The sequence below is a fragment of the Montipora capricornis genome, chromosome 2 (assembly GCF_036669925.1).
Source record: "Montipora capricornis isolate CH-2021 chromosome 2, ASM3666992v2, whole genome shotgun sequence".
Lineage (NCBI taxonomy): Eukaryota > Metazoa > Cnidaria > Anthozoa > Scleractinia > Acroporidae > Montipora > Montipora capricornis.
Window position 1 is genome coordinate 36651485 of NC_090884.1, and position 22291 is coordinate 36673775.

At 39.5% G+C, this 22291-nt stretch overlaps 2 protein-coding genes across 2 annotated transcripts; one reads left to right on the forward strand and one right to left on the reverse strand.

Annotated features, from left to right (window-relative positions):
• Positions 1–23: 23 nt before the first annotated feature.
• LOC138020415 (uncharacterized) lies at positions 24–11198 on the forward strand. The gene is made up of 4 exons (XM_068867406.1): positions 24–2925; positions 4162–4267; positions 4602–4838; positions 5524–11198. Exons 1-4 carry the CDS (start codon positions 24–26, stop codon positions 5969–5971), a joined length of 3693 nt encoding a protein of 1230 aa, XP_068723507.1. The 3' UTR covers positions 5972–11198.
• A 5401-nt stretch (positions 11199–16599) lies between these two features.
• LOC138037957 (transmembrane protein 163a-like) lies at positions 16600–17771 on the reverse strand. Its single transcript, XM_068883789.1, has one exon. It carries the CDS (start codon positions 17695–17697, stop codon positions 16804–16806), a length of 894 nt encoding a protein of 297 aa, XP_068739890.1. The 5' UTR covers positions 17698–17771; the 3' UTR covers positions 16600–16803.
• Between the last annotated feature and the right edge of the window lie 4520 nt (positions 17772–22291).

Consider the following 22291-nt stretch of genomic DNA (forward strand, 5'->3'; position numbering starts at 1 on the left):
CTGTTGATTTTTGTGATTGCAAAATGGCGGAAGAAGACGTAGCAGTTGTAAAGGTTTTCAATTATATTTGTGGACTGGGTGGAGTTGCCTCTTTTTCACAATTGTTACAGCATCCGTCGCCTTTGGCCAAGAAATCCGATGCATCGTTGGTGATTTCGTGGTATGACACTGCGAAAAACTTCGGTTCTTTTGATTCAGGTGTCAACGGGTTGCTTTTAGCCACTGGTGACGATGGAAATGAATTTGGTATTCGAATCAACTTGAAGAAAAGATTATGTGTGAAGTATTCCTCGACAGGATATTGTCATTTAGCGGGCAAATGCCCGTTCTGGCATTTATGCAAGGCGTTTCTTGAGGGAAATTGCAAAGGTAATTTTGGTCATTCACATGACTTTCACGACGACGATAACAAAAGCAAAACCGTTGAGCTTGGATTTGAGAAGAAAAAAAACGAGGCTTTGAAACCCATCATCGCTGGAAGCTTGCCTCAGGTTTGTCATAGTTATCTGAAAAGTGAATGTTGGACTTGGAATTGCCCGCATCTTCACATTTGCCCAAAGGAGGTTTTAGCAACTGAATGTGATCACGAGTGTGGTCTATCGCACGATTTTTTTCTTCCCCATAACAAGAACATTCTCAGCCATTTCGGTTTCAAGTCTCCACAATCATTTAAGGTAGAGGTGTTGCGGTGCAATATTTTAGTCCCCAAACAACAGAAGGCACTTAAGGACAACCAGAAGCAGCATGAGCTTACCCGAGACATTCGAAGACGCGATCGCGACAGACCAGTAATGGAAAACTTGATCGGGCAGGCAACGCGGAAAAGTGCTACAAATGACCAGACCTTTGCAAAGCAGACACGAGCCAAACCAATTACTTTATCTGGCTTGTTGGAGGAGGCCGCAAAAGCAACAGAAATGTTAACGGCTTCTATGTGCCAAACGGCTACCACCACCGATCCGCTATTAGCAAAAGTCTTGAATTACGTACATGGTAAGGGAGGAGTGGCAACATTATCACAGCTACTTCATCACCCCTCACCTCTCGCAAAAAAGTTTTCGTCCGCAGATGATGCGAAGATCTGGCTCCAAGTTCAAGCACAATCTGACCAAATTCCCAAAATCTGTTTACTGGAAAACGAGGAGAGCGAGATACTCGGTGTGCGTATTTTGTTGAAGAAAAAGTTGTGCTTGTATTATACTTCTAAAGCCTCTTGTAAAAAGCCAACTTGCCAGTTCTGGCATGTATGTAAAGGATATTTGGAGGGAAAATGCTCGGGTGATTGTGGTCTCTCACATGATTTGCATGATGAAGGTAACATAAAAAAAGTTCAAATGCTGGGACTTGAAAAGCATCCTCGTGGAACGATAAAAAACATTGTTGCCAATAGTCTGCCTCAGGTTTGCCTCAGTTACCTAGAAAATGAGTGTTTTTCCACCGGTTGCCCCTATCTCCACATCTGCCGCCTTGCTGCCCAAGGAACACATGAGCTTACGAATGCAGACCCTCATAATATGAAAATTCTTAAGCAGTTTGAGTTGGTGCCTCAACCTTCGAACCTCAATGTAGTTCACTGTAACATTCTGATTCCTAAACAGCAGAGAAGATTTAATGAGGACAAACCCAACGTGGGCTTTGTGTTATCATCCCCTTCACGAACCAGTAACATGAAGTCTGTTTCAGATATTCAGCCGCTTATGTCCTTGCCGTGTGGAGATGAAATGCAAGGCAATATTGAGACAAGCACAAAGAAGAAGAATAAGAAAGGAGAAAAGAAGTGGCCTAGGAAGAGAAATAAAAAGAAAACTTGTCAAGATAAACAAATTGGGGGATTAAGAGACTCGTGCACGAATGAAGAGGGACTTGAAGAGAACAGTTCAGATTCAGTTTCTGACAATGAAGATATTGAAAAACCAGATATGTACGCCAGCTCAAAATTTACTGTGGATCGTGATTTGACAGGAAATAAAGATTGCAAGAACAAAGATCCCCGTCCAGGAAGGCATGTCTCTGCACCTATTGAAGAAAATCTGATTAGTCTTTCAGATGATGACTGGCAAGGTGTGAATGACCCAACGAATAGCCCCTTTTTTTCAAACTATGAATTACTTTCACAAGTTGATGAGATCTTTTTCGGTGATAGATTTGGAGCCTCGAACGAAGCAGGATCCTTGTCTCAGCAGAGTGGACTTTGCTGGAGCTCTGATCAGACATCACCTGAGCAAGAAAGTGCCTCGGTAAATTCGGTTTTCTGGAGCATTTGCCGAGAATATGATGGTCAGGTTCCATTTTCAGAGATATCTCAACGCCTAGACTTGTTTCCAGTAGAATTCACTGATATTGCTGCTTGGTTTAAGAAGCACCAAAACAAATTTGTGACCATAGAAAACAGAGAAGGCGACATAGAAGAAGTTCGGGCTTTCCACCACAGAGCAAGAATTTGTTTTACCTACTTTCTGTCCAAAAACGGCTGCAAGGATCCAAAATGCTTCCGCTACCATGTCTGTAAGAGCTTTCTTGCAAATGGCGTCTGTCCATTTGGAGAAAAGTGCAGGTTTAGTCATAGTCATAATTTGAAAAGCCCACACAACAAAAGAATCACAAGCCAACTAAAGTTAAAAGATTTGTCGGAGGAGCAGCTTCGTATTCTGATCTCGGCCTCCGTCCCTGAAGTCTGCCATGAATACAATAACGGGTCCTGTCAGAGAGGGTTTCGGTGCTATGGAATACACATCTGCAAGAATCTTGTGATGGGAAAGTGCAGGAAAGGAGAAATGTGTCCATTTGGCCACCAACCAAACCTTGAAAACCCACAGGCTAAATTAGTCCTTGGAAGATACAATCTTAGCAAGGTTCCAGCCCGTGTTGTATTGGGGACATTACTAGTACGTGGAAAAAGACCTCATTTCAAGAAAATGCCAAAGGGTAAGTAGAATAGAATTTTTTTGCTAATAGTTAGACTATTACGCAAACTTCTTTTGATCTTTGGGCGCGCGCTCGCTCTCTAGCCTTTCTTAATCTGAGAACACTGGTTTGATTCTTCAAGGAAGTTGCTGACTTTATCGCTATTACCTAATGTATAAAAGTGCGGAAGCTATCTTTTTGATTGTGATAGAAACCGCTGTCACAACTGCGCTGGAACAGCTTTTTTTCACTCCAAAAAATATTTTGGCACTGAGTTCACGTTTAAGGTAATTTGCGGAGAAAAACTCCTTACAAGGAGTTATTTTCAGAATTTTAAGCCTTCAAATAATCACAGAAATTTTAGCCATAAAAAATTGATAAATTTTTGGGTTCATAGCACTAAGTTGTCCATACATTTTCTCCTTTACAGTGAAAATTTTTAAGTCAACAGCCCTCACAAATGTCAGGGATATCGTGCTCAAATTTTGAGATATTGCCTATCTTGAAATGCACTGTCTAAAGTCAGAGCTACTTTGTAAACGATTTGCTTTTCACAAAATTCTCCTTATTCATTGGATTTCAAAACTATGTTAGCTAAACACCAAATGACCCAAGTTTTAATCCTTGATTTCAAAAAGACACTTGTTTATTTTACCTAGAATTTTCCTATTTTATGGTGCGCCGTTACTAACTTTAAAATTTTGAGAGAGCTGGATCAAGGAGAAAATGAAGTCAAAGACTTACAAGTGTAAGAATGCAATGCGCGTGTGCGCGGCTGAATTAATATGCACAGCACGAGCGTTTCGGGCTTTCAGACTTTGCTTATAAAATAAACTGCATTTACACGCTGAAATGTTAAGCTAGTGAGTACACGACGTCACTTTTCCTACACCGTAGATCCAACCCTCTGAGGTCCTCTCGGTTAGTTTTAATCGTGAGTAATGGCGAATCGTGAAATCCAAAACTTATACTCAAAGTAAACAGCCTTTGGATAAAATTGAAAGCTCAAATATTTGCCAGTCAGGTAAAGCAAACACACTTTCAAATCATAGTAGCACTTTTTTTAAATCTTGAATTAATTGGTTACGCTTCTATTGTTTCCGTTCCATACTGATATCTTACTGAGATTGGGAACATGGGAGAAGTAGTCTACATGAATAACACGTTTAAGGATTGGAGCCAAAAACGAGAATTTTACTAGCATAATGCCAGTTACACATAAGAGCCATTACAGTTGTAACACGTTTTGTCTTTTAGAACGGGCCAAACCAGAGAGGACAAAGGTACCAAGCATTTCGGACATTAGTTGGGAAGCTGTTAGTACACTTGAATCGGAAGTGCTGAAACGTCAACCTCATGAAAGGTAACGCAACTTTTCCTTGGTCTCTTTTCAGACAAACCTTGTTTCCTGCCATAACTCGGGAGCATCTCTGCTTCAACTATAACCGATGATACATACAGCTGTTAGTTTTCAATTAGCATATTGTAAGAGTTTCCTTGTTGCTTTTAATAAACGCATGCAGCCAGACCAAAATTCTTACTGAGGCAATATAAGGGAAAGTTTTTGAACATTTGTCGGACTTCCAGCACCGGAAAAAGGTCATTATTACCAAACACCCGATATATTTTTTTTGAGATTGTTTGAGAAAGTTTCCCTATTGGCCTGATAATTATTTTAAATCTTTTTTTTTTCGCAGTTCTTTTGACTTGCCGATTCCGTTGGTTCCCGAGTCACCATCTGCAGGTCCAAGTCGTTTTCCACTTCAGTGGACGATAGTTCCTGAAAATGTGGAGTACATTCGCGTTCCTCTCTCGACAGGCTCTGATGAATTTAAGTTAGCCGAGAGCTATTTTCGTCGGTCCATGTCTAACAAGGCAACTATTTTAGGCATTGAAAGAGTTCAGAACCCGTTCATGTGGGAGAAGTATGCCAGGTGAGAAAAGACTTGAATGAAAAAACATTTAAAATACATGCATGAGGTGGAACGGGTGAAATGTTCCTCGCTTGACTTGTTTTCAGGTTGATTCTTTCGCCGTCTTAAACTAATGCTTTGTCACAGACTAATGATTATTTATTAATTTCCTGTCATAGAAACCAGAGAAAGTTCACTCAGGTTTCAAAACAGTAGAGTAATCCTGGAGAAAATGCTTTGTTCACATTTGCAGTGATGAAAGGAGTTATTTTCTTCCAGGGTTCTTGATTTCAGCTGCCACGTTTTAATCTTTTATTTTAGTATATATGTTTTGAAAGATCATCCGGTCCTACGAGGAATTCTTGGGTATGCGTCAGTATCATAATCTGATTCCGCAAAATTTTAAATAGGATTTTACTAATTAAATTTACGTTGTTTCTTGTATGTTTGTTGCGTCCTTTGAAAATACCCTTTGCCATCTGTCACAAACTAAATTTAAGTTAACATGTCTTGTTTCCCTTTCAGTCTCAAAATTCGTACTTTGTATTCCTTGTGAAGCGCCAGGGCTTTATAAGATTTTAATTTTGTATGAGTTTTTTACTCCATCTACGTGTTTTTAAGCGTTGAGATAGCTGCTCTTAGAATGACGGTGGTCCGGGGAAATTTATGCTAGATACCTAAGGGAAATTATATTTGAACTCTGCAGAAAGAAAGAACAATTGGAAAAGAGATCATCTCGCTTGGAAAATAGCCCACTGAATGAAAAGCTTCTTTTCCATGGAACCGATTGGCAAAATGTGCCCAGCGTTTGTGAGGAAAACATCGACTGGCGAGCGCAGGATGAAGATCGCGTGGCAGCTTTTGGTCAAGGAGCTTACTTCACTACTGAAGCAATCCTGGGAAATACCTACTGCAAACAAAACCCAGAGGGGGTGAGATACATGTTTCTCGCTGAGGTGCTTGTTGGATCTTCAGCCAAAGGTGAGCCGTCGATGAAGAGGCCTCCCCAGAAGAGTGATGCTGCATCTAACGAGCGCAATGATTCGTGTGTCGACAACATGGATTTGCCCTCTCTTTATGTTCTGTTTGATTCAGATCAATATTATCCCACCTACATGATTCAGTATAAAATGAAATCTAAGGTAGTGTGTTAATTTCTTGAAATGAAGCTCAACTTGAGTTTTTGTTTACCTTATACTCGAGGGTATTCTATCACACTTGCAGTAAAGGATATCTGTTTGCAATAATTTGGCACTTAAAATGTACAAAGCATGGCTTCGTCTCGTCAACCAATAAGGCTTTGATTGGCGGTGATATCTTCACTTTACATACAGAGATGGAAAAATCGCTTCAAGTACTGAACTGCGAAATGATTTTTTGACTCGTTCAAAACTTATTCACAGCAGTCATGTAGCACCTCGATACTATCGCGAAAGCATGTATGGAGAAAACTTCACTGTGGAAAGTGCGTTTGTACGTTGTTTATGCATTCATTTGATGTTTTTTACCTCAGTCGATTGCAAAGCTCTGCTCGGTCTGTCGGAAAACAAAAATTGAGTATTTCGACACTTTCCGTGAAGCAGTCTCCTCTGCATCCTTGAATTTTAGAATAATTCAAATCGTGAAGATGTTTCGGGGGAGTTTTTCTTCTCTAGATCAGTTGGGTGTTTGTGCACTAAAGGAAGCGGTTAATTACATGTAGGTGTTGTCCAACTAAGAATCCAAATCATACAAAAGACTCGCGTTTCAAATCGCATAAGTCAGAATTGGTTTTATACCATGAATTAACCGGAAATGAACACTAGTTTTGTTTCCATTTTCCCATCCGGAGCATAATATTCGCCTTTTGCCCTTTATTTTTGAAACTTTAGTGCGTTGATGAAAGTATGATGGCAAAACCCTTCAGAGTAATTATTTTGGAGTAGGGTGACAAAAAATATTTTGCTTCCGTTTGTCCATCAACGTTTATCGCGACCAAACAAAAAAAAAAAAAGAAAGTGGGAATTCAAAGAAAATCGACCAAGAAACAACAAAGACTCGGTCATGAAACAAATACATGTTTTCCCCACGACATGTTTGACCAACATATAACGAATAAAGAGAATGACGAGTTCATCCCTTTTTCCGAAGAAAGGCCAATTAAGTTGTGTGTTCCTGGACACTGAACGGTTTGTTGCTGCAATATACATTTTTTTTTTGATCGATGATTACAAATGTTATTGATCAAGTTAAAATGGTCGAAGAAACACGCAGTTAACGATGTAAGTGGTCCAAAAAAATTATTTACGAATTGAAATTGGCGTAAACAATCTCGTCATACTTTGGCAAGTTTTGTTTCATCCCCGATTCTGGTAATAGATCTTCTATTAAGTGAAATTGAAAACCCCGCCCTCGCCCAATTTCAAAGTTGTTTTTATGTTATAGCATTTGGTAATAGTGCAAAATGATGAGGACCTTTCAAGTGTATTTCAGTTCAAGTGGTCGTCGTTGCTTGAGACACTGCTAAAACGGTTCAACAATATGGTTTAGGCGTATTGTGTTACTTTACGTGCAGTTACTGTGGCCAGGACTGTGGCTTTTATTGTGTATTTATCCAGTGATCAAATTGAAGGCTTTTGACGTTCCATGTTTTTCGGCCTTAGACCTTAAAAGGACTAGACTGAGTTTTCTTTGCCTATATGACAGAACATGAAGAACAATGCATCAACTAAAGGTCAAACTACGCCTAGATCTATTCTACTTATCGTACATGTATGCAGATTGTTATGGTTTTTCGGGAACAGTGCCTTCAGTATTTTCTTATTCAGTCGGAGATTTACTTTACAAAGTAGACTGACTGAGGAACTGACCAAGTCACGGTCCTGATAGATTCATGTTTCCTTTGAAGAGATGGTGGATTTCTGACGATACTAGATAATTTGGATATCAGTTTAAAGGATATCCTGGCGCTGATCAAAGGTTGTTTAAAAAAGTGAAAAGTCACGAATGGCTTGTTTTGACGGTGGAAACTCAGAAAAAATCGCGTAGTGTCGTAACCAAAACCATTGATGGCAATCGCTTGATTGGATCCCCGATACAGTAGGTTTACAAGTTGCCGAACATGTATCAGCGTAAATAAATTGCTCCACTTGCTTAAGCGAATTGCCGTACATCACATTACAATACGCCATTTCCGAGTTCATGTCTGCCTCCTCTTCAAAGCGAGTCTAAGTGCGAAGTTTTTCTTGTGAAAATTAGTTTTCATTCATATGTAAAGTGGAACTAATTACCATCACAAAAACTTTGCACTTAGACTCGCTTTAAAGAGGAGGCTGACATGAACTCGGAAATAGCCTATTCCTGCCTGGTTACTCATTATGCAGTAGGTTCAAGTGACGTCGAAATACACAGTCGTTTGACCTTTGAAACGCTGTAGATTTTACGATTACTCCTCTCCAGAAGTACGATCGGAAACCAAAACATTTAAGGTCCAAAGAGATTTACGATTTAAGCCAACAATTTTTTTTTTTCAAAAAAATGTTGGGCTTTACCATATCAGACAGCCAAAACATTGAGAGAGGCAGCTGAAGGGTCAAATATGTTCTTCGAACACGATGTTGGACGAAAATACGTGACGTAATATGTTTCGACAATCGCAGTTACCTTTATTATATGGAGGAGAGTGTTTTACTGGGAACTAAACCACTCGTAGATTCCATACGCCACTACATCCGGGACCCGAGTGGCGTATTTTCCGTATGTCACCTTTGTGAGTGTCGTATCGTTCAATGACGTCACGATTCCCGCCTTTTTTATAAAGCCCAGCCGTATTTTTAAAACTTGACTACTTTGAAACACAATAAAATCGGAATTTATCAATATTTAGTATCCATATAATAAAAAGAACATTACACGTTGGCTCGAAGATATGAATTTTATGTTCTCGTGGCAAGAACAATATCTCACTCGTTCGCTTCGCTCACTCGTGAGATATTGTTCTTGCCACTCGAACATAAAATTCATATCTTCTCGCCACCGTGTAATATCCTCTATGTATATGGCTTTTACGAGACTTTTTCAGTTTTTAGCTTGCATTAAGAGCATAGGTGGCCAGAGGTAGTTAAATTAGAGGTCGTTAAAGTGGTACTACGACCAAAAAAAAATTTTGTTTTTCCTTTGGATTTCAAAACTATGTTAACTAAACACTAACTCACCCAAGTTTTAAGTTCTGATTTTAAAAAGACACCTGTTTATTTTAGCTGGAATTTTCTTATTTATTGGTACGCCATTACTACATGTAACTTCAAAATCTTGAGAGAGTTGGGTCGAGGAGAAAATGACGTTAAACACTCACTAGTTTAAGAATGCAATGCGTGTGTACGCGACCTAATTAATATGCAACACGGGAGTTTCGGGCTTTCAAACTTTTCAACCCGTGTTTTGCACATATAATAAATTGCGTTTACACGCTGAAATTTTAAGCTAGTGAGTAAATGACGTCATTTTCTCTAGATCCAACCCTCTGAGGTCCAATCGGCCAGTTTTGAACGTGAGTAATGGCGGACCGTGAAATCCAAAACTTACACTCAAAATAAACAGCCTTTGGATAAAACTCAAAGCTCAAAATTTTGCCAGTTAGGTGTTAAGCGAACACGCTTTGAAAATGTGGAGAGAAAAAAAGGAAATGATGTTTTGATGATAGTACCACTTTAAATTTTGTAGGAAAAATTGGCAAGTATCAGGTATTAATCTTAGAGGGCTTTAATCAGTTTTAAGCGGAATTAATGATTTTTGGTATCTATCTTTAGTTCATGAGGACCTAGGAAAATTTGTATCTTCAATTTCTTGAGAGCTTGAAAACAACAACGAAAACAAAAAGTTAAATTTCCCACCGATGAGTTTAGGGACGCTAAGAAAGCGGATGTGTTGTTACACCACGAGTGCTAGCAATTTTTCATGCAATTTGTCAATCGCAACGCCTCGACGAAACGTATTGATTGTGTATCGTGGGTTGCAAGGGGTAAAATTGGCAACAGCACAACGTGTAGTGACAAAGCCCGTTGCGGAAAGAGCATCGAGTTCTTCATGCAAATTGTCTTGCACCAAGGCTCTTCATAGTGGTGTTCACACGTCCAAGGAAGGAGATGTGGTAGTAAACGTCTCTTCCTATGTTTTTTTGCGTAGCCTGTCGGCCGCAACGCCGTTATAAAACGTATTGAGTGTGTAGCATGTTTTGCAAGGGCTAAAATTGTTAGGACAAATCGCAGCTGCAAAAACCGCTCCAGAAAGAGCCGGGAAATGAGTAGTTTGCATGCAGCTTGGCTTGTTAGGTTATGCAAGACTGGGAAATGGTTCCAGAGTGCATTACTAAAACAATTACATCAAGGCTGTGCAGGGTATTACTTTTTATTAGTGACAAGGTTAAGGGGGATAGGCTGTTTCCAGTTTCACTTCGTCCTCCTTTTTGAAGCTGCTAATCTTACTGCAAACCAGTTTTGTGACGGTCACCACGCTTCGTTGTAAACATCAGTTGCTTTTCATTCACGCGTAGATTTGATTTTAGTCAAAGGCTGACGAAAAATTGGAAACGGCCCACAGATGGCAATAAACCAACAGATCTAAGGTTGTAACTGTACAATCCAAAACCAATTCAATACGGAGAATTGTTGTGTTACCTAATTTGTAGTCATTTCATTGGAATACCCTGTCACTTTTGTGCGGCATAAAAAAAAAGCGTCTTCTCTTGTAGAGTATGTTCACTCACGCGATCAGCACCATTACTTTTTGTTACGAATTACAACAATCCATTTGTATACAAATACGATCACTTCGGGTCACCATCGTGTCTGCCGTTTTTTTGGGACCCCAACGTGGCTAACGTGATGTCATTTGCATGCCTCGTTCTTCAAACAATGCGACTACAAGAAGACAGAGGTGGCAGGGTATTCTTAAATCATTCCAGTCCTTGTCACGGAATGTGATACTTTTGGAACGGCTTCTTGGTTGTAAAGATTCTCTTTTAACCCTTCATAAGAGGTTTCCTTTGAAGAGTTTTGGCCTCCCTGCCTCTCGTACTTTTGGGGCGTGACTTGTCACTTTCAGTGGTGGCACCAGTCCGCAGAAAAGTCACCCTAAAAATTTCACGTTAAAACCTGTAGTTAACCTACCAGTTACAAGATAAAAAATTGAAGGACTGGCTCAATGATTTGGACTTATTGAGACCAGGCTCGCTTTTATTTGCTGGAATTTCCTGTTAAATTTAATTTACTAAGGGCTGTTAAAGATAATTGTTGATCCTAGGTCCTCATTTTGTTTGACCATTTAGTTAGCAAAACTATTTGGCTTTGTAGTAATGTTAAGGAGCATTAGAAGGAAATTAAATGTTACCTTAAGTGAAGATTGCATGGTGTGTAAAGTCTTGAAATTGTGCAATGGTAATGCTCAGGCGTGCCAAGAGGGAAAAGACGGGGCTTATCTTTTCAGGGATCTGTACGGGCGAAGTTCATTCTCTCAATACAACATGGCCAATATTTTTCTCAACCAGTTGGGTAATTGAGATCTTTGATCTTTAAAGCCTTGTGTTCGATTAGATAGTAGAGCAGACTTGGTTGTAATCAAGACGTGACAAGGTAGACTCAAGTATATAACGTGCTGACTCGTAAGGTCTTAGGAACTTGCAACGAAGAGACTGACGAACAGAAAGTCTCCTCGTCGCAAGTTCCCAAGATTTTACTAGTCAGCACGTTCCATACTTGAGTCCACCTTGGCACCTCTTGATTACAACCACGTTATGTTTGATAACATTAAATTTCGCGTTTTGAAAAAGATGTCGTGCGTGTAAGGACGGTCATTGTTGTCCTCTTGCAGTGGAGGTGGGTGAGAGTTCCCCTTTAAATTCTGGGCAGAAAATTTGTTAGTCCGAGAGCAATACAATGTGTAGCACTCTTGTAGTACGCATGAAGGAATAGGGATACCCAGAACATACCTTTTTGTGACAAAGACAGCCCGGATGAAACTTAATAAAGAAGCCTTCAATAAGCGACAAAAAGGTTGAGTCACTAACTCCTTGAAACCGGTCTGTTGTCTTTTTTTTTTGTTATTGGTAGTCACAAATGTGCATACCCCACGGATATTGAGAATTAAGCTCCGATCGGGTGAATTTACTCTCATATTCTTTAGTAATTCCAAACTTCCCTGCCCTGATTAGAACACCCATACTTCTCCCAACCTTTACGATAATGTAACAGCGCGTGAAACCACTCGCCCACCGTGACATACTTCAATCACCTAGATGAAAGCAAACATTTAGTGTGGAATGTTTCCGCCCGCCACAATTGACACAGTATTGAACTATTCGATAAAGTGGACAGATGCTTTTTTCTTGGAGAAAGGCAAGCTTTAAAGGTAAGGAAGATTTTCTGCGTTATTCCTAGATCTTGCTTCGTACTATGTCTTGTGTGTTTCACTGTGAAGATTATTTTGCATAGAACGAATACTCCAAACCAGTTTGTTCAGCCCTTTTGACGTGGAAAGAAAATAAGAACATAGCTTTTAACGGCCAAAAAAAATAAAAAATGAAATCAATTAGTTATCGCCATCAAGGAGACTACGCAGCAGTCCCCCATCCAAGTACTAACCTCATTTGGAGGAGCTTAACTTCAGCTAACACTTGAACTAGAATAAACGATTGTGATCTTTGTGTTAAATTCGCTAATGTATCTTGTCGAACTTTATAACACTTGAAGGAAAAAAAAGCAAACTAACAAAAACCCGGTGTTTATGATGTTTTCATCTCGCAAATTTTGTTGCTGATGGCAAATTGTTTTATTCTCGATCGACACTTCCCAAAAGTTCCTTCTCCTCTCCTTAAAAGCTACATATCAATATTTACTTTTACTTCAATATTTGTTTTGCTTAGAGGAGGCGAACAAAATCTGTACCTTGCTTGGTTCGCATTTTGAGCGTTAAAATAGAATTTCGTACGTCGCATATTTTGAAGTTCCCCATCCAGATACTAACCCCGCCGGAAAGGGGTAAACTTCGGTAAAAGCTGTCAATAGCTTAGAGTACACGCTTAGCTTGTGGTGAAAAAGAAGTTGTAAGTGATCAACATGTTGGCCTTGAAGCCAAATGTTTCTCGATTTCCTTTTATTTTCTTCAATCTTTCTGGGTTTAGTATTTACTGAACCACAAGTCTTCTAAGGGGGTATTTAGCAAAGATATCTACCATGGCACTTTTGGCTAAAATTAGTTTCTCGGCCAAGGGCTACGGTCAAATACCATTTTACTCACGTCCCATGAGGCAAAGCCCAATGGGATATTGAACCTTGGCCCTTGAGGGCGAAGGGTCTAATTGTTTTAGTATCATCCAACTAGTCGAAACAGAAAAGGCAATAATAAAGTTAGCAATTGCAAGTTGAAGAAATATTTATTTGGGAACAAAACGAAAGAAAGCGTCGCACTTTTCGCCACTTGAGGACTATAAAGTCCTCTAGTAGCGTAGCAATGAAAATGCGGGATTTGCATTAGTGAAACGTTTGGTTCCAAGTCACTCTAATAGAGCGAAAATCCTAACCAGAGACAATCCAGTAAGCAAATCAAAACTCGAAGTAATTGCACTTAGCTGACACAAAGCGCGGGAAAATGTGCACGCGCGAGCCACGATTGATTTGTTGAAAAATGGCGCGAGAACTTTGAGCCAATCACTGAGTGAAGTAATGCAAAACTAAGCAATTTGCTAATTACTTTCGACACTCAATTGAAACCCGCTCTACTGAAGTCAAGATTATGGAATTGTAAAATTAAAACTTTGGACTGGACTTTATAACACGCAATTACGGAATTTTAGATTTTTGAGCATTGAGAGAAATGGAGTACAGATGTTGTCTTCTTGTCTTCGCCACGGCATATTTAAACAGTTTTCTAGAAACAAGTGTCATTTTGTCTTCGCCACGGCAGATTTAAACAGTTTGCAAGGAACTAAACCAGGATGACGGAACAGGACTTCAAATACAGATGGATGTCAAGGATGATAACTTGTTGAACTGTGATTTGGAATAAGTTTTTCGGATGATTTAAGGCTGATCTTGTAATTTTTGGATGAACGGAGTTAAGGAAGCAAGTAAAACTGTGGGATTTGAATATAGTCTCCTCAAAAAATAAATAAATAAATAAATAAATAAAAAAACCCTTATCCTGATAACCCGCTGATAGGGCTCCGTTGTTTGCATTTGCAAAGTGAGTAACATTAATAAAGAGTTTTTACAACAAACAACTTCAAGTTTCATTACAGATTTATCTTTCTGGTAAAGTTTCACCATTTTTCGAAGTTTACCTGTAGTTGACGTTCACTGTAACTGGACAATTTGTGTTAACTGTTTGCGCATTCCACGGATACGCCCTTGTAGGCGTCTTGTTTAAAGAATGTTTGACAAGTACGGTTCTTCTCCTTAATCTTTCCATCTAACCCACTCCCTTGCTTTTCTGTTACCATCATTGAATGGGGGAGAGGGAAAAAGAAAAATGGAATAAATGTTTCATTATCGTGGTCTTTCCATTAGTGTCTCACCTTTTGTCGCCCATTGTTGGAATGTAGACACCATCAGTAGCCCGAGCCCGAGTCTTGCTTGCCACTTATGTAGGGTTTAATGAAACTTTTTTTTCCTGCGATGTTGGTTTAAGCCTAAAAAACTTTGTATAGGGGAGAGAGGCATGGTAGAATATTACCTTCCCAATCAAAAAACATTTTGTTAATGACTTATCGGTGATAGAGTTCAATAGACCAAATCGGCTAACTCAATGTTGCGCCCAATTCAAAATTAATTATTTGTGTATTGTACTTGCATTATAATTTAACATTCACATTTAAATGATATGGAAATACCTGGAACAAAACGTTTTATTCCCAAAGGGTTTGAACTGGGTACATTGAGTTGGCCGATATGGTCTATTACTGGGAACCACAGAAGATAAATCTGGTTGGTCAAAGCAGGGAATTCAGATCAAACGCCCCAATACAGCCAGCTTCCGCAATTGAGAACGACTTCCCGCCGGCAAGTGATAATAGGGAGCATACGCAACAGGACGGTTGGAAGACTCAGGACAGCAGAATGACAAGAAATGTCGCGTAAGATTGGAAATGCACAGTCTCGCGCGACATTTTTTTTATCATTCTGCCGTCCTGAGTTGTCCAGCCGTCCTGTTGCGGAAGCTCCCTCCTATTGATTGAGGCAAAAACCGGGAATTTATGCGGGAAGACCGCTTAGTATCATGTCCACGCTGGGACGAGAATGCTGCCAAGTAAAATTCAAAGAATTACGATGCGCTAATAAAGTTGCAATGAAAATACTTGTGCGGAGCATCATTTATGAACACCCTTCAAGCAAGTGCGACAAGGAAACCCAAACAGGAACTACCCATGCTCACATTCCGTCTCCTTATGTTTTCTATACTGCATGATGACAATTAAGCTGGCAATTATTTTAGAGAGCTGACCATTCACCTACCAGAGGAATATATTTACATATAATTTCGGATTAAGTGAAGCTATGATCCTCGCAGTTATGGACTCAATTTTAGCAATTGTGTAGAAAAGCCTAAAAATTTCAGGTTTTCAACGGGATTTGAACCCGTGACCTCGCGATACCGATGCAACGTTCTAACCAACTGACCTATGAAGCCACTGACGTTGGGAGCTGGTCATTTGTGGGTTATAATGTTCCCGTGAGGAATGAATCAACGATGAAATGATATAGGAAATAGATCATATATGAACTGCGGATATGTAATCAAGTGAAGCTATGATCCTCTCAGTTATGAACGCAATTTTGCAAATCCGTAAAGAAGCCTGAAATTTTCAGTCGATTAATAACATTATTGATCGCTACCTCGCATTTACTCGCCATGGCTGTAATCCCCCGGCTTCTGTCTCTGACGCTACACGTACCTTTTGCTTTAACTTACCTTGCATTGGTCCTTTTTCTATTATCACGCAGAAAAAGGTTGCCAAACGTTATTGTAATAATATTGATCTTAAGTTCGTTTTCTCATCCTTTAAAATCGGCAACATGTTCAGTGTGAAGGATCCTGTCCCTGGTGGGCTCCGTGCGGGTGTGGTATACAAGTTTTTGTGTGCGGGCTGTAGTGCCTGCTATGCCGGCGAAACTACCCGGCATTTTTCCACGTGCGTACGTTAGCACATTTTCAGTGATAGGACCTCGCACATTTTTAAACATTTACAAAATTCTGAGCATTGCCGAACTTTGTGCTCTAATGACTGTTTCAGCGTCCTAGATCACGCTTCTACCACCTTCCAACTTAAGATAAAAAGAAGCCATTCATATTCAATGGGAGAAACCTACACTTAATCATCAACTTCATCATGTTAATTTAAAACTTTCATTGTAATATTTTACATTGCCATGTTTCCTTTTGTTCTTATAGTTAATTAGCATTTTGGTTCACACTATATATTCAACTCTGTACTTTGTAGTTTAAACTGAAGATGACAGAAGTTTCTGTTTAAAAGTGTTGTGTTGTTTCTCAAAATATCGATATGTCTGCTTCTATCTAGACCAAATGGAAGAATGCTTAATCAGTTTCAGTTGTATTCTCGGTTTTCACATGACGTCACGACCGCCATGTTGGTGCCCAAAACAAAGAAAAGGCGGCCATGTTGGTGCCCCGACCAAATCCTCCGGGAATTTAACTCTATTATTATGCAAACGCTTCCTTTTGTTTTCGTTGAAAAACATGGCTGTTGATCACGTGAGTGAAAACCAGCAATTGTGATGACCAGTATCTAACCACGACGGGAGATTTTATTCAAAGGAAATGAACAATTTTCATACAGAAACATGATAGACCCTTCTTGCGGAAAATATCTGTGATAAATTCGGTTCCACTCACTCAGAAAGCAAAAGCTGAGTCCAAGAAGACAGAACATATCATAGAATCAAGATTCACTTTTACCTTTTACCTTAAGATTTTAATTGTACAGATTTCTCGGTTACTTGATCCTATCCATTGGAAGAGCCTTGTACACAAGGATGTCTACCAGGATCTGCACACCGGCTAGTATTGAGACAATGGACACTAAAATAGCCATTGAATGGTCCAAATACCACAGATCCGTGTGGACGAGAATAAAAGCACAGTCACTGATGAGTAATCCCACCATGAGAGCCCCTGAAAGTCCGGAGTCTAATGAACTAGCCAACATTGCTGAACTATTTATCTTCATTGATATGTAACCCTGAAGAGCCGCTAGAGTGAAATACAAAATGCTACCTATTGAAAGAATTGCCGCTACGCCATAGGATATATCGGGTTGGTCTTTTAGAATGATTTTCTTAATGGACAATGCGGTTGTCAACGTTCCACTTGAAAGGAATGACACCGCAAACACTAAGCAGGCAAGTCTCTCTTTTTTGAATCCCAAATTGCCGCTCTGTGTGCCTTTAAATCTCCATAGTAGAACTAATGAGCAGATAAAAGCATTCCCCGTGTCAAAAGACAGAGCAAGGGCAGACGAACTATTAAATGAGTTCGATGACTTGAAAGAAGCAATTGTTATTCCAAGTGAAACCACAATGCAAATCACTGTCACCCATATCGCTGCCTTTCTCCATTGTTTCAGCGTTCGTTCGGGAAGTCGTCTTTTGGATTTGTCTTTCGATATGTTGTCGTCCATCGTAGAAATGCAGGGTGTATGACCCACTTTTTGTTTTTCGATTTCACCCTTATCTGGAGAAATTTCGGCGACAAAATTTCCAGAAAGCTTCGGCGTGAGATTACGGACATGAGAGGGATGCAATGTTTGCTCTGAAACCGAAAAAGTCTCAGTATGTTTGTCCTCGTCGCCGTCAAGTTCACCCTCACTTCGTTGACACGGAATATTCATCAAACAGGACTTATTTCAGTTCGACTGCGCGTCAAATCAATTTCTTGTAGAAACAAGCCAAATTTGCTGTTGGGTATATGGAGTGTTCTAGACAACGACAAGCTTGGCTGATCATGCAAGTTGAAAAGAGTCACAGTGAGGTTGGAATCGAGAAAAAAAAGTCTTTAACGTATTGTGTTTGACTGAATAGATGTTTGTGTTATATTACATGTGTCACTGATTACATTATTCAATTATGGGAGGGGTTTTATCATCAGCGAGAATTGATACACTGATTCTCAGCCTGCTTCGTTTGAATGAAAAGGACAGATAAAATGGATACCAGTTAAGGATTACTTAATATTTTATCATTCTTCTAAAAGTTATCGATGTATTTGAAATTTAATGGTCTCATTCTTTCAAATGTTTTGAGACTTAAAAGTCTAAGGGTTGCTTGAGAAAAAAATAAGTATGCACTTGATGTTCACTGCTGAATTTACACAATGAAACACAACTCATTTAGCACACAATTTAAATTGTCTGCGGTTTTGGTAGTATGGATAAGTATGCATTTTCTAGCACATAAATTATAAATGCACATTGTTATGCGTCGCTTGAACTCAATGAAGGCAGAGTAGATCTAAAAATAATGAAACTTCTGTTTTGCCTTATACATTGGTATATCAATAGTTTCCCGCAAGGTGAGACATTTGAACTTAACTTTTAAACTGGAAAATTAATGAAACGGGAAGGTTGGTTAAAGACTACAATCAGTAATCGAGTAATTCTGATCATCTCAGCTGTACATTTTAGCGGTTTTCAATTGAGTGTCGAAAGTCACTTAGCGAATTGCTTTGTTTTTGCATTACTTCACTCAGTGATTGGCTCAAAGTTCTTGCGCCACTTTTTCAACCAATCAGAAGTGAAACCAAAACCAATCGTGGCTCGCGTGTGCATATTTTCCCGCGCTTTGTGTCGGCTGCATGTAATTACTTCGAGTTTTGATTGGTTTAATGGGTTTTCTCCGTCCTTTTTGATTGGCCAAAGTAATTACTTTGGTTTTGGTTTTACGACACTCGATTGAAACTCACTCTGATTGTATTGCATGAAAAGTGCGTTTGTTTACCCGGAGTCTTTATCCTCCATACTTAACCCTCTGAGTCAACACTTTGTCGTATCTTTCTATTTTTGGAAGCCCCTCCCAGGGGGGGGGCTTCATTGGGTGTTTTTACAATACCAATCATAAGAGACCTATGGTCAACCATTCATTACCTCACATGCATACGTACAAGGAATGCGTAAAGGTAATGCTTTAGTCGTCCTCCCTTTCACAACCATTTCCCAGGTCTTTCTCAGGTTCAACTTCATTGAATTATTCAGCAGCCCATTGAAGAACAATAATGTAATGGGCTCCTGCTATTTATTTATTCTATTATGAACGTACATTGTAACCATAACCATTAAAATTTTCTCAAATTTGATTGGTGCACTAACTACTTTATTTTCACCAATTATTGTGTAGGGTTGAAATCGGACAGTGAAATCGGACATTTGGGTGTAATTGGATACCTGAAGTCGGACAGTTACATCAGCCAATCGTATTAAGTGCACTCAGCTTAATCCACCAATCACAGAATTTATCACAATAACCATAGCAACAACCACTTACCCTACCAAACTGGGGATTTTCCAAAATGGACAAATTGGTAACATTAGACAGTGAAAAAGGAATGCATTAATTTTGTTTGCTCGGAAATGGTAGTGGTTATGATTTATTGCTAACAGGACTTCGCGCCGTCCAGTTCGGTCTGTAATCATACTTGTGATTAAACAAAACGGACCCGCGCTACGCGGTCGTCCGATTTTGTTAATCACTTGTATGATTGGAGGACGCGGGAAGTCCTGTTACCATTATTAATCATACGCGAAAGACTTCGGTAGAACTTTTTATCATAATTGCCTTAAAAAGAAGTTACTTAAGTTTGCTATATCTTATTTGAATACTTGTCCTTAGTCTTTTTTAATCTTAATCTTTATTCTTTTAGTTTTTGGAAATCTCAACAAAGAAAAAAATCCGAGTCAGCTTCTCGCTGAGATGTGACTCACTTATGTCGGAATGAACCAATTAGCGCCTTTTTTCCAACCAACAATTTATCAGTTTTTGTTGCAACTAAGATGCGGTACATAGTTAAAGTGCGAAAATAGGACAGTTACATCAGTCAATCATATTAAGTGCACTCAGCTTAATCCACCAATCACAGACAATTGAGAGAAGTGATCCTCGCACTTAACTGGACAATTTAAGCAATGGTCTCTAATAGACACTTGAAAACTTTCAGGTCACAGTGTCTAAAGAGACTATTGCTTAAGATTTCTCGTAAAAAACAAGTGAGAAAATGAAGACGCTTGGACCGTTTCCACGCTTTATTGTTGTATTGTAACCTATTGTCATTGGATTGATAAGCAAATGTACTTTAGCCTTTCATTATGTTAAAATTGTATATATTTTCATATATGGAATATTTACGAAATTGAACTTGAATTTGAAAATGACCGTAGAAAGGTCGAAACGTCGCCATTTATATCCCTTGTTTTTATAGTAACTGTTTATCTGTGAACTTCCTGAGGTGCTGATCGAAAAAATAAGGTACGCAATGCGTACATGTGTCTACTGAAAAATCTTATAGCGAAACAAATAAGAATGAAAGAAATGTTTATGCACTGATCTGGACGAAGAGACAATGGCTTAAATTGACCAGATAAGCTTGAGGATCAATTCACTCTTTCGACAAGTAATGAAAGCATGGTTAGCTAAATCAAAGTGCTTCTTGGTTGTTGTTGTAAGTGAAATTATTAACCATGGATAATGGACAATGTGATGCATGGTATTGAGTGAAGACATGACAGGTTAATCGTATTTTCAGGGTAAGGAATTATTTGCTGTCACATTATTGACAAGAATTGTTTGTTTTTTCGTCGACTGCAAAACGTTTTTAACATGATTCTCGATATGGTTCGCAGCTTCTACGACATTTGTTGACTTTGCACTGACGTTCTTTCCCTTTTTCTTATTGTTGATCTACAACCCCAGTAAGGACCCTGGGAAAGAGGTTGCAACTATCGGAAGTTAGACCTAATATGGCGTAAAGATTTCGCAGATTCACCACGATTTCTTACTCCGAACTCTCAATCCCGATCCGTCCTTTCAGTTTGGAGGCTGTACACTAAATGACAGAAATCGCTAGGGGTTTGATCTGACAGCTGCACTGTGACGCTGGCTCCGGTTATGATCGGCATTTGACAGCTGCAACCGGTGGAGGTTTGACGTTGACAAACGATGGAGAGGTCGTGTCTTCCGGTATACCGGAATAACGTGACGAAGAACATTGATCACTGCAAGCCGTGGATGAAGACTGCCTTGACGTACTAGCGGTGTGATGTGAAGTACCTGGATACGATGATGAACTACTAGTGTTCCATTGGTAGGTTCGACGAAGATTATTTCGATCTGTAGACGGCATTTGAAGTTGAAGAAAAACTAAGGACTTGAAGCTACCGGTGATGGCGCACTGGAATAAAAGGAAAACAGGCACTAGACTAGAGGCATTCGTATTACCAACATTTGCTGACTGCGCTGACGTCCACAGGCTATATATGCGCTGGTTGATACTGGAAGATAGTAAAAGAACGGAAAATCTATGTTCGGCTGGAAGAATCTGTTTTCGGATACTCCTTCAAATGCGAGCACGCCCTAACACACAACTCACAACATACTTTGCGGATGACATTTTTCAAACAAGGCCTATTAGCTGCTGTAGGGAACGAGCAGAGAGCTTCATTGTAACTCTTTGCTGGCTTCTGAAGCAACATCATCATCGGCAATGAGTCTAACCTTGGAAGTCTGACAGAACTGTGAATAAAATAATTCCTTCCTAACATCCAAATGTCTATTCACGGTGCAGAGGAAGACCAACTGTAGCTTTTGCATGCACAGGGAGCAGTTTCCCTAAAAGAATTATTCACAATAGTTGGGCTATGAAACTCGCGGTTATGGGCGCAATTTTTGGAATTGCGTAGAGAAGCCTGGAAAATTCAGGACTTGAACAGCCCGGGGCTTTGAACCCGCTGACCTCGTAATGCTGCTGCGACGCTCTAACCACTGAGCTATGAAGCAACTGATGTTGGGAGCTGGTCATTTGTGGGTCAGTACATATCGCTGAACTCTTCAATATTTTTTTACAAGCTGATTGTACAGACCCTATGCAGTACATTAAATCAACACCATCAAACAGTTTTCACTTTCCTCCAGTAACCCAAGTATTTACATTATTTGGCGGGCTAAAAGAGAATAAGGCGTCCCTCGATGTTATCTTCACTGAAACATATAATAATGAGCCAGGGGAAGTTCCTGAAATCTTTAAATATCAAAGATTACCCCAATATTTAAAAATGGTAGCTGTATTCAATCTAGGAAATTACAGGTCAATAACATTCATTTCTTCATTTAGTAAAGTGCAGGAAAGACTGTCATATGCCCAACTTGTGTCCTATCTGGGGAACGAATGTCTACTTTTTAACATTCAGTTTGGTTTTCGAAAGGGATACTCCACTGGAT

Bases quoted from the DNA above. Each gene is read 5' to 3' on its own strand.
- LOC138020415 (XM_068867406.1), top strand. From the start codon at position 24: ATGGCGGAAGAAGACGTAGCAGTTGTAAAGGTTTTCAATTATATTTGT. The intron at 2,926-4,161 runs GTAAGTAGAATA...TTTGTCTTTTAG, and splicing joins TTTCAAGAAAATGCCAAAGG to AACGGGCCAAACCAGAGAGG. The intron at 4,268-4,601 runs GTAACGCAACTT...TTTTTTTCGCAG, and splicing joins AAACGTCAACCTCATGAAAG to TTCTTTTGACTTGCCGATTC.
- LOC138037957 (XM_068883789.1), bottom strand. From the start codon at position 17,697: ATGAATATTCCGTGTCAACGAAGTGAGGGTGAACTTGACGGCGACGAG.